The following is a 13,189-nucleotide window of genomic DNA, read 5'->3' on the forward strand; positions in this document are numbered from 1 at the left end:
GTCTTTCGTCTTACAATTATCTATTTTTTTTTCTTACTATCAGATAGAAAAATTCATATCTCGCTTCCAACTATAAATGATCTGTATAATTTTGCGATTAAGTTAAGCGTTTACGTGGTATTCAGCGTCAAACATCAACGACTATCTTAGAAGAAAAAAAAAAAAAAAGAAGAGAAATATGATCTGTTTTCATTTGTTAGATTTTTTAACTTAGTGTAATCGGCAGTCAAAATTTCGATCATTACATACATTCATTAATATCTTTTTTTGCTTTGTGGATTTGAGATAGTTTTAAGCAGAAAAATTTTCTTCACCGCCACATACCTTTTTGCTTTGGTCCTCCTGGTGATCGACTACGGAATCAAGCGAATTCCAAATTTAAATTCTGTAAATATACATTAGTTTTATTTATTTATTAAATAAAATGCCGCTTCAAAAAAAATGCACAAAAATACACTCACTTCACAACTTGCAAGTGGATATAAGCCTTTAAATTTATTAAACTTTCATAAAATTAAATTAGCATTACCTAAATTCTAATTTTTCCAAGCTATAATTGTATATTTTGTTAGTATTTTGACTTTTCCCAATTACGCTAAACCCTATTTGAAAGTTTCTAAAATTCTAAAAACTATTTTTAAAATATGTATATCTCAATTTCTGCTGACAATTTTATTTTGAAATTAATTTTAAACCACTCTACAATATAATATATACTTTTATTTTAAATATATCATAGGCTTCGCAAATATCGAGAAATACATTGTATTTTATAAAACATATTTTGATTTTTTGTACTGTAAAGTTTTTTTAGTAATGCATTTGAGCTTTTTGAAAGCAACTTCAGCTTATCTAGATGACATTAGAGCTTTGCGCAAATATGTAAAAGCTTTTGTGGTGTATATTTTATATATATTTTTTTCCAAAATATGTAGTATTCATGCAATTTTTTTTTTATGTTTGAGCTCTTTTGAAACATTTTGCTATTTTTAGTCGAAAAATTAGTTCTTGCTGAAATGTGCTTTGTATTTTCGGAATTGCAATTATACCCTTCAAAGAGAAGTTGTAGCTTTTTGAAGTCGCTTAAGCTTTTGTAAAAAAAAAATTGAGCTTTTCAAAAGCTATTAGAGCTTATATAGAGTACAATAAAACTTTTCTGAATTTGCTGATTTTCATCATATATAAGCTTAAAATATATACAGTGTTTCAAAAACTATTGTAATCGATTTTTTTACTCTTCTTGTAAAAATATTCACTTTAAGTTTTTTCCACTATATTAAAATTTTTGTGAAATATATTGGTTTTTTCAAATATAAACATTTATTTCTAAAATTTGAATTTTCTGATATGTAGTTTAATTTTTTAAAAGAAATGGAGCTTCTTGAAGTCGTTTGAGCTTTTATGTGAAAAATGAGAATTTTTGAGCTTTTTACAAATTTCAAATGTGACGAGCTGAATCGATTTAGCCATGTCCGTCTATCTGTCTGTACATATGCGTATGTATAACTCGAACTAGGCTCTCGGTTTTTAAGACATCGATCTGAAAATTTGCACAGCTTTTTCCTTCCAAGAAGCTGCTCTTTGGTCGGAACCGCCGATATCAGACCAGTTTGGAATATAGCAGTCATATAAACTAAGTGATCAATATCAAATTCTTATATAGAAAACCTTCTTTTTCGACAAGAAATTTACACAAAATTTTTATAGATCATTATCAAAAACAATGCCACAATCTGCGAACAAATTGTACAGATTGTAGCACTATAGCATATAGCCGCCATACAAACTTACCGTTCAAAATTGAGTAAGGGATTTTTTTTTATCATTTTATGCTATAAAAAATGCACCTGTAATGTGTATTATAGTGTCGGTGCAGCCAAAATTAACAATTTTGTATTTTCTTTAAGATTAATTGCTGAATTTTAATAGCAATAATTTAATTGAGGTTATGTACGAATGTGAGCATCAGTATATTACTCATCCCACTATCACACTTGTTGCTATATAATATTGCACATATTAAATAAGTTTAGAACAACTAAAAATCACTAAAACTCCATTCATTAATATACAAAAATACATACGAGTACAATGACTGCTTTCTGCTCTCCATCTTTGCTGCAGCGCGTCTCTTAAATTCCTTATCTACAATAGTTTTCATATAAATCTCTATTTTTCCACATTTAACTGTTTTACTTGTAATAAAACTAAACGTCACTGTTACTGTTGTTGTTATTTTTGTTGTTGTTATTGTTGTCTTTGAGTTTGCACATCTCACCACACAATGAACTCACTGTACGCGCGCTCACATACATGTTTACCTACATAAAATAAACATTAATAAATATATACCAACACAAATTTAGATAGGTATATATGTAGATATGTATATATGTGTATATATATTTGTACAATTGTACGTAAGTATATTTGTGATTTGTCTTATCACTTTAACGCCTTTCACTCAGCACCACAACTTGGCTGCTTTGCACGCCGCTAACAGACTCCTCGTTTGCTCGCTTGTTCGCCTCCTTCGGTATTTCAACACTGTTTGCTAACAAGTTGTTGTTGCTTTGACATTTCATAAAAGTGATCAACAACATCATTCTTTATAAGTCTTGTAGTTGCTGATAATTCTATATTTGCATATGCATTTGTGCTGTTGCCGTTCCTCCTTCATCACGCACTCTCGGTTTACCCCTCGACTTGCGTTTCTTATCCGTTGTTTATCCATCCAAAAGTCATTAACTTCAAAATCAACGCATTCAGTTCCTCAGCAACGTTGGAAATTGTCACTTTGCTGTGTCCATTTCGAAGAAGCTTCAATAGAAGAGCACGTGTAAATTTAATTGTGGTTTAAACAAAGAAATTTTAGGTCTGAAATATTTGTGAAAAATGTGTGTGAGGGTTGGAATTGAAGTTTAGACTTCATTTTGATAAATTTGAAAATCAAAAAATTAAAAAATTACAAAAAACAACAAATACAAAAATTTCCAAACAAAAATAAAATCAAAAAAAGTATAAACGTCTTATAAAAGAAAATTGAAAAAAATAAAAAAAACTTTCATGAAGAAATACAAAACCTTCAAAAAATTTCAAAACTGCTCTTTCATTACATTTCGTGATAAATTTGTGTGTCAAGTGTTAAGTTGAAAGTGTGTTTATTGTAAAACAAAAAAATGTATATGCATATCTATAAATACAGTTACATCTCTAAAGTGAATTAATACTAAGATTATTGAACCCTACAGAAGCCTACTAGCTTTATCTTGCCCAAAAGCCGTAGTTATTCCCTCAAGAAATATTAAAAGGCAAAATAAATTAAAAGAAACAAAAAAATATATCGAAAACATTTATTATTGCTTGCTGTTTTGGATATTTGCTATTTTCCAATCAACTTTTGGTTTAATTAAAATAAAAAACACAAAAAAAAAATAAAAATAATAGTTTAAAAATTAAGTTCTCGCTCATTTTCGAGAGAAAATTAAATAAAAAGTGCTAAAGCAGAATGTCGAAGAAGGAAGATACACCGTTTGTCATGTAAGTGAATGGGAAGGAGAATAAAAACATAAGCAATATATGCTAGGGTTGCCATAAATAAAAGTTACGTAATTAAGGGGTTGTATCCACTTGCGAATTTCATAAATAAAAACAATTTTTTGCAAATATATCGAATATAAATGTATTTGAAAATATTCTCCACAAATTTGGAATTGTTTCGACAAATGGTTAAGAAGAAGTTATGAGCGTATTTGTAAGATTTTTTTTATTTTGTGGAATCGGTTTAAACGCGATTTTCTCGAAACTTTGATCGCAGAGTCAGTGAGGAAAATTTGCCTTAAATGTCTGCACTTTTTTGACTTGAATTTTTAACGCGACCTTCTTACATATACAAGAATTTGTCAGGTAATGACCGAAGGAATTAGATTTTGCATAATAATTTAAATTTTTTAAGCATCTTTGAAACGTAAATTTTTTCACAAAAACCGAACTTTTTTTTGGGACGCAACCATTTGGAAAAAATCAAAATTTCTATTAGTCCTTTGATCACTACCTGTATTCGTTTATTGTAAAATAAATGTGTTTTGATTTAAGGACTTGAGATAATTTTAAGTAGGTAGATTTTTCTCTCTGGCAGACACCTTTTTTCGGAGCTCCTCCTGGAGATCGGCTATGGGATCAAGAGTCTAACATTTTTCAAAATGCGTCGTGGATTGTTAAAGCCTATTAAATTCAGTCAATACACATTATTTTCATTTATTTATTAAATAAAATGTCTCTTCAAAAAAAAAAAAACAAAAAATAAAATACCAAAAAGCGTTTTTTTTTTACCTGCAAGTGGATATAGCTCCTTAAGTGAGTTTACTATTCATATTTTAGCAAATAATTATAAAATCTAAATAAAAAACGCTCAAATAATCCAACTTTGAAATCATATCTCTCTTATTTTAATTCTTACAAATTATCGATAAATTATGATCTGATTATTTCCTTCACTATTTGATCGAAAATAAGTTTATTTCGATAATATTTTTTTATACATAATTAAATGCTGAATAAAGTTTTTAGTTGTTAGACTATTTCTATATTTCATAGTAGCATTAAAAAAAGCTATCGAATTCTGTTTACATGTTGTTGGAATATCATCTTTTTTTGCCTATTTCTATGGTAAAATAAAATGTCATTCGTAAAATCGCTTTTTTTTCGTCAAAAATAACCAATTATTGCGTCACAATTACTTACATGATGATATTTTAGAATATAAATGTTTATAAAATTGCTTCATTATTATTTTTTTCCTACAGGCAGATCCCTTTGTAAATTTTGCTTAATAAATAACATAATAATAAAAAACAAAAATAATAATCGACAAAAGGAGCAAATCCAAATCGATAAAAGGAGCAAATCCTTGGTGTATTTAAACAATTTTAAGTTCAAATACATTTTTAACAAGAAAATTCTTTGAACGATATATTAGGCTTTCACAGGAATATAAAAATTATTACAAAAGTCGAAGATGTTGGAAATGTATCGAGAAAAATCGAAAACTTTTTTTTACTATTTTTAGAATATAGAATGAAAAATGTATTAGTTATACAAAAGTAAATAAAAAAATAATTTATATAATCGATAAAAATCAATAAAATTTTTTTAAATATCAATTAATATTTTGAATATTGCAGAATAAATAATATTTGTAAATGTTTAATAATAATAACAAATACTTAAGTTAGAATGTTGAATAAAAAAATGTGATTAATAAAAAATATTCACAAAATCGATATATCGATAAATAAAAAATAAAAAAATTATAAAATTGATAATAAGCGATAGAAATCATTTAAATATCAATAAATACTTGGGTCAAAAAATGTTAGAATATTTAATAAAAATAATATTTATAAAATCGATAATAATATTTTTAAATACTTAAGTTAGAACTTTGACTAAACAAATGTGATTAATATAAAAAAATATCATAAAATCAATATATCAATAAGTATTTCGTTTAAAAAATTGTTGAAATTTCATTATTGATAAATATTACCTCAACATTTACCGTTGAGCAATCTTATACCAATTTAAAATATGAATATTACAAAAAAAAATTATGATAAAATCGATATAAGTTAATTAAAATATTAGTAAACATTTTACAGAAAAAATGATAAAATATCACTTTATTGATAAATATTACCTCAATATTTACCGTTGAACAATCCATTGCATATTGCAATGTTTGAAAACTAAAATGCAGAAATCAGGTCAGAGAAGCTTTAAATTTATAAAAAAAGCATAAAATGTTGCCGTCATTTTTCAAAGAGTTTCGAATTCACAAAAATAAATAAATAATCTTATTTTCTCTCTGAAAGTAGATCATAAACCGAGCGCAAAAATTTACAACTGATTTTCTTTTTTGCGCTTTATTACACTTAATTAGCAGCGTTTAAAAGATTTAGAAAGTCTAGTGTATTTTTATTTATTTACTACGATGAATGATGTTTTGATAATTCTTGCTTAGTATTTACCGACAAAGGTATTAAAAGTTATAGGGTATATAATTAGAGCTCGTCAAGCGATTAACAAAAATGGTAAGGTTAAGTTATCGTCGGAAAAGGTTTAAAGGTTAGAAAATATAACAACTCAACTATTTTTCTGCGCTCTTCGACTCTCACAAAGTATAGGCATAACCTAACACAAAAAGTTATGCTCAATTGCTCTTTTTCACCTTTAAACCACTTGTAGCCAGTTTTTTAGAGTTTGCAAACAGAGTTCTTGCACAGTGACACACCCGCTATTAAGTCTCTCATTCTACATTTAATTATTACGCGTTATTATCATTATATCATCTATGTTAATAAGTTAGTAATTAAAGTTGACCGCCAGTAACTTTTGATTTGATAAGGAATAATCTGATGATAAACTAAATAGTTTCTGTTTAATTAGCTTATTTCGAGATAGTACGTTGAATTTGTAGGCCGTATAAATTGGAGCTTAAAAATGAATTTAAAAAGAAATTGTTTGAAGCTCTTCAAATATTGATGAAGATAGAGTTCAAGTTTTATAATTTTTGGTACGGAAATCTGTTGTAGAACAATGCTGAAAGATTCTTTGAAGGATTATCTGTAACTACTCACTTGTGTACTCAAAATGCCTTTTTTCCTCATAAACGTAGTTCTGAGCTTTCTGCAGCAACTGTTCTCGAAATAGCTGGACTTGAATATCAAAATATTTTATCTCAGGTAATATATAATAATCTTATCATTCATTGAAAATTCCACGGAAATCCAAATAAATCTAAGACCAAGTAGTATTTGAGAAAACAAAAGACGAAATATTGGGTTTATTTATTTAAGAAAACACATCTACAATAGTATTAAAAAAAGTACGTAGGTTGCCTTTTAGATTTCGGGATTTGGCTATCTTAGTGTTGCAATCTGGCAACTCACAACTTTATCGAAAAGTTCACATTGTTGACGTTATACTTGTACATACTGTACTCGTTTTGACATACGAGCACTATCTGTGTTGTTTACAGTGACTTAAAATATTCATCTCGGCCAGAAAATGGAATTAAATCGCGTACGTTTTCGCTCGAGTATTTTTTACAACTTTCTACGTGGATTAACTCATCAAGAGTGTATCAATCGAGGTCGTAGATCAGTGCAAGATAAATTTTCTGAAGGTCGTCCAAAATTACTTGTTGTTACGGAAACTATTGATGCTGTGCGCAAACTGATATTGCAAGATCCTTATGTAACTTTTAGTGATATTGAGACAACTATATGCATTAGTGGGACCAACATATATTCAATATAGTATTAAGATTTGACTGTAAAAAAATTGTTTCACGTTGGATCCCACACAATTTCTCAAGCTCATTTCGATTAATCTAGAGAAAAGTTTAAAAAATGCGACTGCGGTGCTTCGAAACATGTCTATAACATCGTGAAAGGTGGTGAATCGTGGATTTACGCGTATGTGCTCGAAAGTAAGCAGCAGTCGACTGTTTAGGCGTTCCCATATCAGTCGAATCCAACCAAAGTTATTCGCGCACGAAGCACTTCCAAGCAAATTGTTCCTGTTTTTTTTTGGAAAAACTGTATATGTCGCAACCATACCACAGGAACACCACAGATGAGTAAATTCTGAATGATACACAACCATTTGTATGCCAGTTGTCTTTCTCGAAATAAGGAAAACTAACCACGAGAATGCGAGCTCTCATAGATCAAATAAAGCAAGTGCATTTTTGAGCACTCAAAACACCGATTTGATGAGTCATCCGCCGAATAGTCGTGACTTGGTACCGGATGACTTTTTTTCATGTATGTAAAAAATAAACTTAGAGGCCAACGTTTTTCGACACCTGAAGAGACGGTTGATCCGCTCAGTTTGCATATTTGGGAGATATCTCAATCAAAGTGGCAAAAGTGCTTCGACAATTGATTCAAACACATGCAAAAGTGTATAGATCCTAATGGAGAATATTTGAAAAAACCATACGGCGATTTTCGTTCTCTAAACGCGAAATATAAAAGGCTACTCTCTTATTGCCCATTTAAATCTATCATATTTTGCCATCTTTCTGTCGATTTGTAGATGCCATTCCAAAATAATTGCGCCTCCTTGTTGGTCAAGGAAAAATCACGCAAATTTTTGGTACCCTGTTCAGATGTAAACCCTGGAAACCCTGAGGGCGTTCTACATTGACCGGAAGAACTAGTATTCAGAAGGGGTAAGGTTTGAGCTATAAGCCGGATCAGACAAAACTTTCTCGCCGCTGTTTTCAAAATAGTTTTTAACCGATCTTGCAGGGAGAGGCCGATTATTGTTGTAAATGAAGATTAAGACGATGAATCTAAGGCTTTCAAGTATATTGATGGGATGGTAATATAATAGTTGGAGGGCGTCTGGCTTTGTTTGGGTCTTTCTGCTCTGTTTTGATGTATAGGTTGAATAGAAGTACATCGTGAAGAACAGACCGCTTATTTAATAGAGAAGGCTTAAATATGGTGAACTGTAGAACAATATTGCATGACGTTGGACTTTGAGAGCCTCGACTCAAGCAAAAATCATATAATCATAGAGATGCACATAAAACGACAATTTTATCTAGACTGTTCAGACTTCGGCAGGGCTTAGATGTAAGTATCAATGTTTGTAGGTTTTATATCCTCTAGGCACTTTGGCGATCATCTCTCACTGAGTTTTGATTTCCAGTAGTAGCAGTACGGTCAAGTACGGAACACTACATTTTCTGCATTCCTTTTTGTACCCTTTCTTTACACCTGCTGCCTATCAAAGTTTCATGCATAAAGTATCTCAATCCTTATCCCACCCGCCCCAAGCATGCATAATTGAATACACATTCAAAGCGTGTAACCCCAATTGAATCGACATGAAATGTGAAGCAAAAATAAAAACAACACCAACATAGGAAGCTAAATAGCGGTATACTTTAAATGCAGGGAGCAACTCATAACGCTGATCGGTTACAATATTAGCAATACCAAAGAGTAAGGGCGAGCAAACAGCAGCTGTTGCAGTCATCGCTGATTGCATTAAGTGGCAGGCATGGACGTTTTGATTACGTAAACGATTTGTGTGATGCATTGTGTGTGTGTGTGTGTGGCACGACTGTTTAGCCAACTTGCCACACGATGACCCGCCGACATTTACGAACCACAAAACTGTCAGCGCTGAATTACCGGCAATAATTCACTGATTACCGAGAAGAAACACACTTATAACTGAAAGAAGCGTAGAGGAGAGATCAAAGGAAAAGCAAGCAAGCTGAGGCTGTGCTATGAAAAGCGACTGCGGTATAAAAAACGACGTTAAACTTGCCAATAATAGCGGGTAACGGGAAATATTGAGTATGCTGAGTTGAAAAATGCTGCCACATCGTGCATGCTGCCTCAATAAGGGTACGCTGAAGGGATGTGTGTGAGTGAGTGGACACAGTGGTGGTGTATGATTGTTGATTATTGCTTGATGACTTTATCGCGGTGAAACAGTGACGTGCGAAAGCCGCGCTCACTGTCGCTTCCTCTGCTTGTGGGCTATCCGTACACTGAGCTGTCGCCAGCAAACTGCTTAGAACGCTGACAGCAATGTTTGCAAACATCGATGTTGTTGCTGTTGTTTGCAAATTGTTGCAACAAACTTGAGTTGCGCGTAATTGCTATGGGTGACATTGATGTCGTGCCGGTCGAGCTCTTTAGCGCGCTAATGCTGACGTGGCTGAAGGTGTTAATGCAGTTGTTACTGTGTTGCCGTGGCTTGTGTACAAGGTTTTTCCGCCAACACTTGCTGGACTCACTTGCCATGTGGTGTGAATAATAGGCTGTGCTGCACAAACAAATGTGAACAAGGCTCCATTAATTTTAATAAACTTATAAAGAGGACGAGTTTCAGCAGCAGCAAATCTTAGATATTCAACATCAAAAAAGTGGAGTCAGAAAAATGCGCCAGGCTCAATTATTCTCGCCTATGCTTGCAGTCAAAGAGCTGAGGAGAGACTCCAATCAAATAAGGCAGTAAAAAGACAAGGAAAGTTACGAATCTGGAAGTGGATATACCGACCTGATGTAACTACCGTTTCCAGTAAATGAATGGTAGATATCCCATATCTCCTATCTGAACTGAAAGTTACCGGTTTCTGTAAATGTCGAGTGGGACTCTCATATATCCAATCTGCAGGAATAACCTTATTTGGATAAGTTCTTTTATGGATGTTGAGTAAGATCTGACGACTTTTCATAGAGGCAGTGTACAAAACTTAAATTTCCGAAACACATAATTAAAGAAGTATGCCAAAATGCTTCAGTGTAGAGTCCGAAGAGACAGTGAGACTTGTCAGATCAAGATAAACCCCGAATCAACATGACGGAGCTGGCGCTTATGTATCAGGAGACATTGGCTTATATAAAAACTTCCTAAAAATTGACTAACGATAGAAGCAAGCTAAATCTGAACTTTATTGCAATATACGATAGACTCGAGTTCTCGAGAACCGGGTATATAGCATTTCTGGAGTACAAACTGTACAAGGAACTATATAATCCATCGAACCACAGAGGGTTTTGAACTTTTTTGCAATATAAAATAGACTCGAGCTTTCGAGAACAGAATTTTGTTTTTTTTTTGCTTAGCCGTGGGGTCAAATTTGTAGATTATGAAAAGAAAATTTTTGGAAGAAAACAATTTTTTTTAACATGTAGAGGCGGCCTCTACTTTTAAAGTAAAGTTTCAAGTTAAAATTTTTATTTCCTAAAATAAATTTGATAAGTGTTCTAGAAGCTGTGGAGAGTCCCCTTTCTGGCCAATTAAAATTTATCTACTTAAAAAAATTTTTTGTAGTAATTATTGCAGTTTTAAAAAAAGTCTTAGACGACAACATGCTTTCCTTAAGCGTTAAAATAAATTTTGAGTCAAAAACCGTCTAATTTTAATTTAAAATCTACTTTAAAAGTGACTAAGCCGCGTCTGGATGGTTTTGAAAAAAATTTGAAATTTTTTTTTTATAAACTACAAATTTTACCTTCAGGCTAAGCAAAAAAAGTTTTTTTCGCTCCACCCTATTAAGGACCCCGTAATTCATAGAAGAACGGTGCTCTTTGCGGCAGCATTAGTGTGAAAACTGAATAAGGATCATGTAATCTATTGAAGAACGGAGTTTATTTCGAAAGCATTAATGTAAAAACTGGACGAGTATATAATCCATTGAACCACGGAGGCAAAAGTAAAGCTCTTTGACCCTGGATTAGATATACGATAAGCAATATTCACAGACCGACTCAGAAAAGTACTTTTGTTGTTGGTATAAGTACAGATTTCCTAAAGAATTTAAATGTAAGGAAATATATGTAATTAAAATTGGAAAGACATGAATTACTATATCTACTTGGGGTTATTACCGTGAATATATATTTGAGAAGATATAATTTGCATTGTCTTTTCCAACGCTAAGTGTTACGATATTTCAATTAATCTATGAAATTTGTGGAGACTTGTCTACGCCCTTAATCTCGCTGCAGCTGTAATGGAAGGCATATTGTCCACGGTTGACTCTACAGCTGTTGATAATGACCACATTAGCTGCTTAACCATTCACACCTGCTTTCCACACTTGCTTCCGACACTTTTATTGCTTATTGGCCAGACGAGTATTACCATACCATAACATTTACCTACACAATCTTTTACGTGTGAGAATTATAAACATATTGCATTAAAATTAAATCACAAACAAAAACAACGCTGCCTTGGACAGCTTGCGAAACCTTTAAACGCCGTATGGTCTTCGTACTACCCACATTCGGTTGATATTGTAATCGCTTTGGGTTGTGAACTTGCGGAACAGCAGCTGTTGCATGCACGAGGCAATTGACAGGCGTCGCCACATGCTGATTTAATACCGTTCGGCTGCGCGTTGCAAATCCGTTTGCGGTCGGATTATGCCAATCAGTGTGGCTTAAAAAGTCGCTCGCTTGCCCTGTCTGTTGACTCATGAGCTATAAGTGAGTTCGTAGCGAAGGTGCTGGAAAAATGGAAACGAATACAGGAGGTTGAGTGTGTGCATATAAAGCGAGGCATTTGCGGTTAGCTCAGAGGATAATAGAGAATAATATGAGTAAATATATTTTTTGCTATTAATATATGCATGTAAAAGATGACTGGAACCGAAAGGGTAGCACCTTCAACATATATTATATGACAGAGTGTGGGCGCTGACTATTGAACTAAAAGCACATTTATTGTTTATGTTCTTAATCTTGACTCTCAATAAATGTATTCCGGGAGTCTTCACAAACTATGCCCTTTAATTATTTTACAGGTCCGGTTTTTGATTTCATCAAACCCCGAAAACTTCATATCTAGCCTCCTGACTTTCGATCCATGTATTCCGGGAGTTTTAATATTCGATATTTTCCACCCCTTAACACCCCATCTTGATAATTTTAATGCTCCGTATGATTACTTAAGCACTCACCGAGTTTTTCTCACACAAAATATAACAATTACAAATATAAAGCTTTATTAAAGATTTTCCAAAAGAATTTAATCCGCTTTAAACACCAACAAAAAGCGAAATAACTGATAAAAGAGAAGTGATGAAAAATGAATAATTAAACAACAATAACAAAAGTACTTGTGAAAAGTTCTGAGGGATTGCGCAAATAATTGACCGGAAAGTGACGAAAATTCTAAAATAAAAACAACAAATAAGCAAATTTGGGTGGAGAGTAAAAATTGCTAAGAGTGACCGTGAGAGAATGTGAGGCTAGGAGAAGAGGTTTTAGCAGCAGCTCGTTGAGCAGCTTAGCGAGCATACTGTTTTATTGTTGTTGCTATACACAGTTTCTTGGCATTCATTGTTATAACTGTTGATATTTTTGAATTTTAAATTGTTATTGTTGTTTTAAGAGCTTATCGCAAAATGCTAAAGGGAGGGTCATTGCATTTTAATTATTATTTTTAGCGTGAACTTTTGCTATTTTTAGTTGGTTGGCTATGTTAGATGATTGTATTGGTGTGGCTTTAGTAAGGGAGTGTTGTTATTATGTAGTGTTTTTTTTATACCCTTAACAGGGTTGTTTGTCAGAAAGTTTGTAACACACATGGCTGTCTGTCTGTCTTTATTTGCCTATGCTAGTCCCACAATTTTTGAGATATCAAACTG

General features: G+C 32.3%; 1 protein-coding gene and 1 long non-coding RNA gene across 2 annotated transcripts in view; one reads left to right on the plus strand and one right to left on the minus strand.

The window, feature by feature from the left end:
- Nucleotides 1-254: 254 nt before the first annotated feature.
- Nucleotides 255-2,973, minus strand: LOC118680374 (uncharacterized). The gene is made up of 3 exons (XR_011395528.1): nt 2,413-2,973; nt 2,085-2,321; nt 255-385 (listed from the first exon to the last, which is right to left on the minus strand). It is a non-coding gene; the product is annotated as an uncharacterized lncRNA (long non-coding RNA).
- A 135-nt stretch (nt 2,974-3,108) lies between these two features.
- The window catches only part of ZnT35C (Zinc transporter 35C), a 114,164-nt gene continuing 104,083 nt past the window's right edge, over nt 3,109-13,189 (plus strand). Inside the window, exon 1 of the mRNA XM_014233862.3 lies at nt 3,109-3,540. Coding sequence (XP_014089337.3) covers nt 3,509-3,540 — 32 coding nt within the window. The 5' untranslated portion in view covers nt 3,109-3,508. The remainder of the gene's footprint in view (nt 3,541-13,189) is intronic.

The sequence above is a fragment of the Bactrocera oleae genome, chromosome 3, assembly GCF_042242935.1.
Source record: "Bactrocera oleae isolate idBacOlea1 chromosome 3, idBacOlea1, whole genome shotgun sequence".
Lineage (NCBI taxonomy): Eukaryota > Metazoa > Arthropoda > Insecta > Diptera > Tephritidae > Bactrocera > Bactrocera oleae.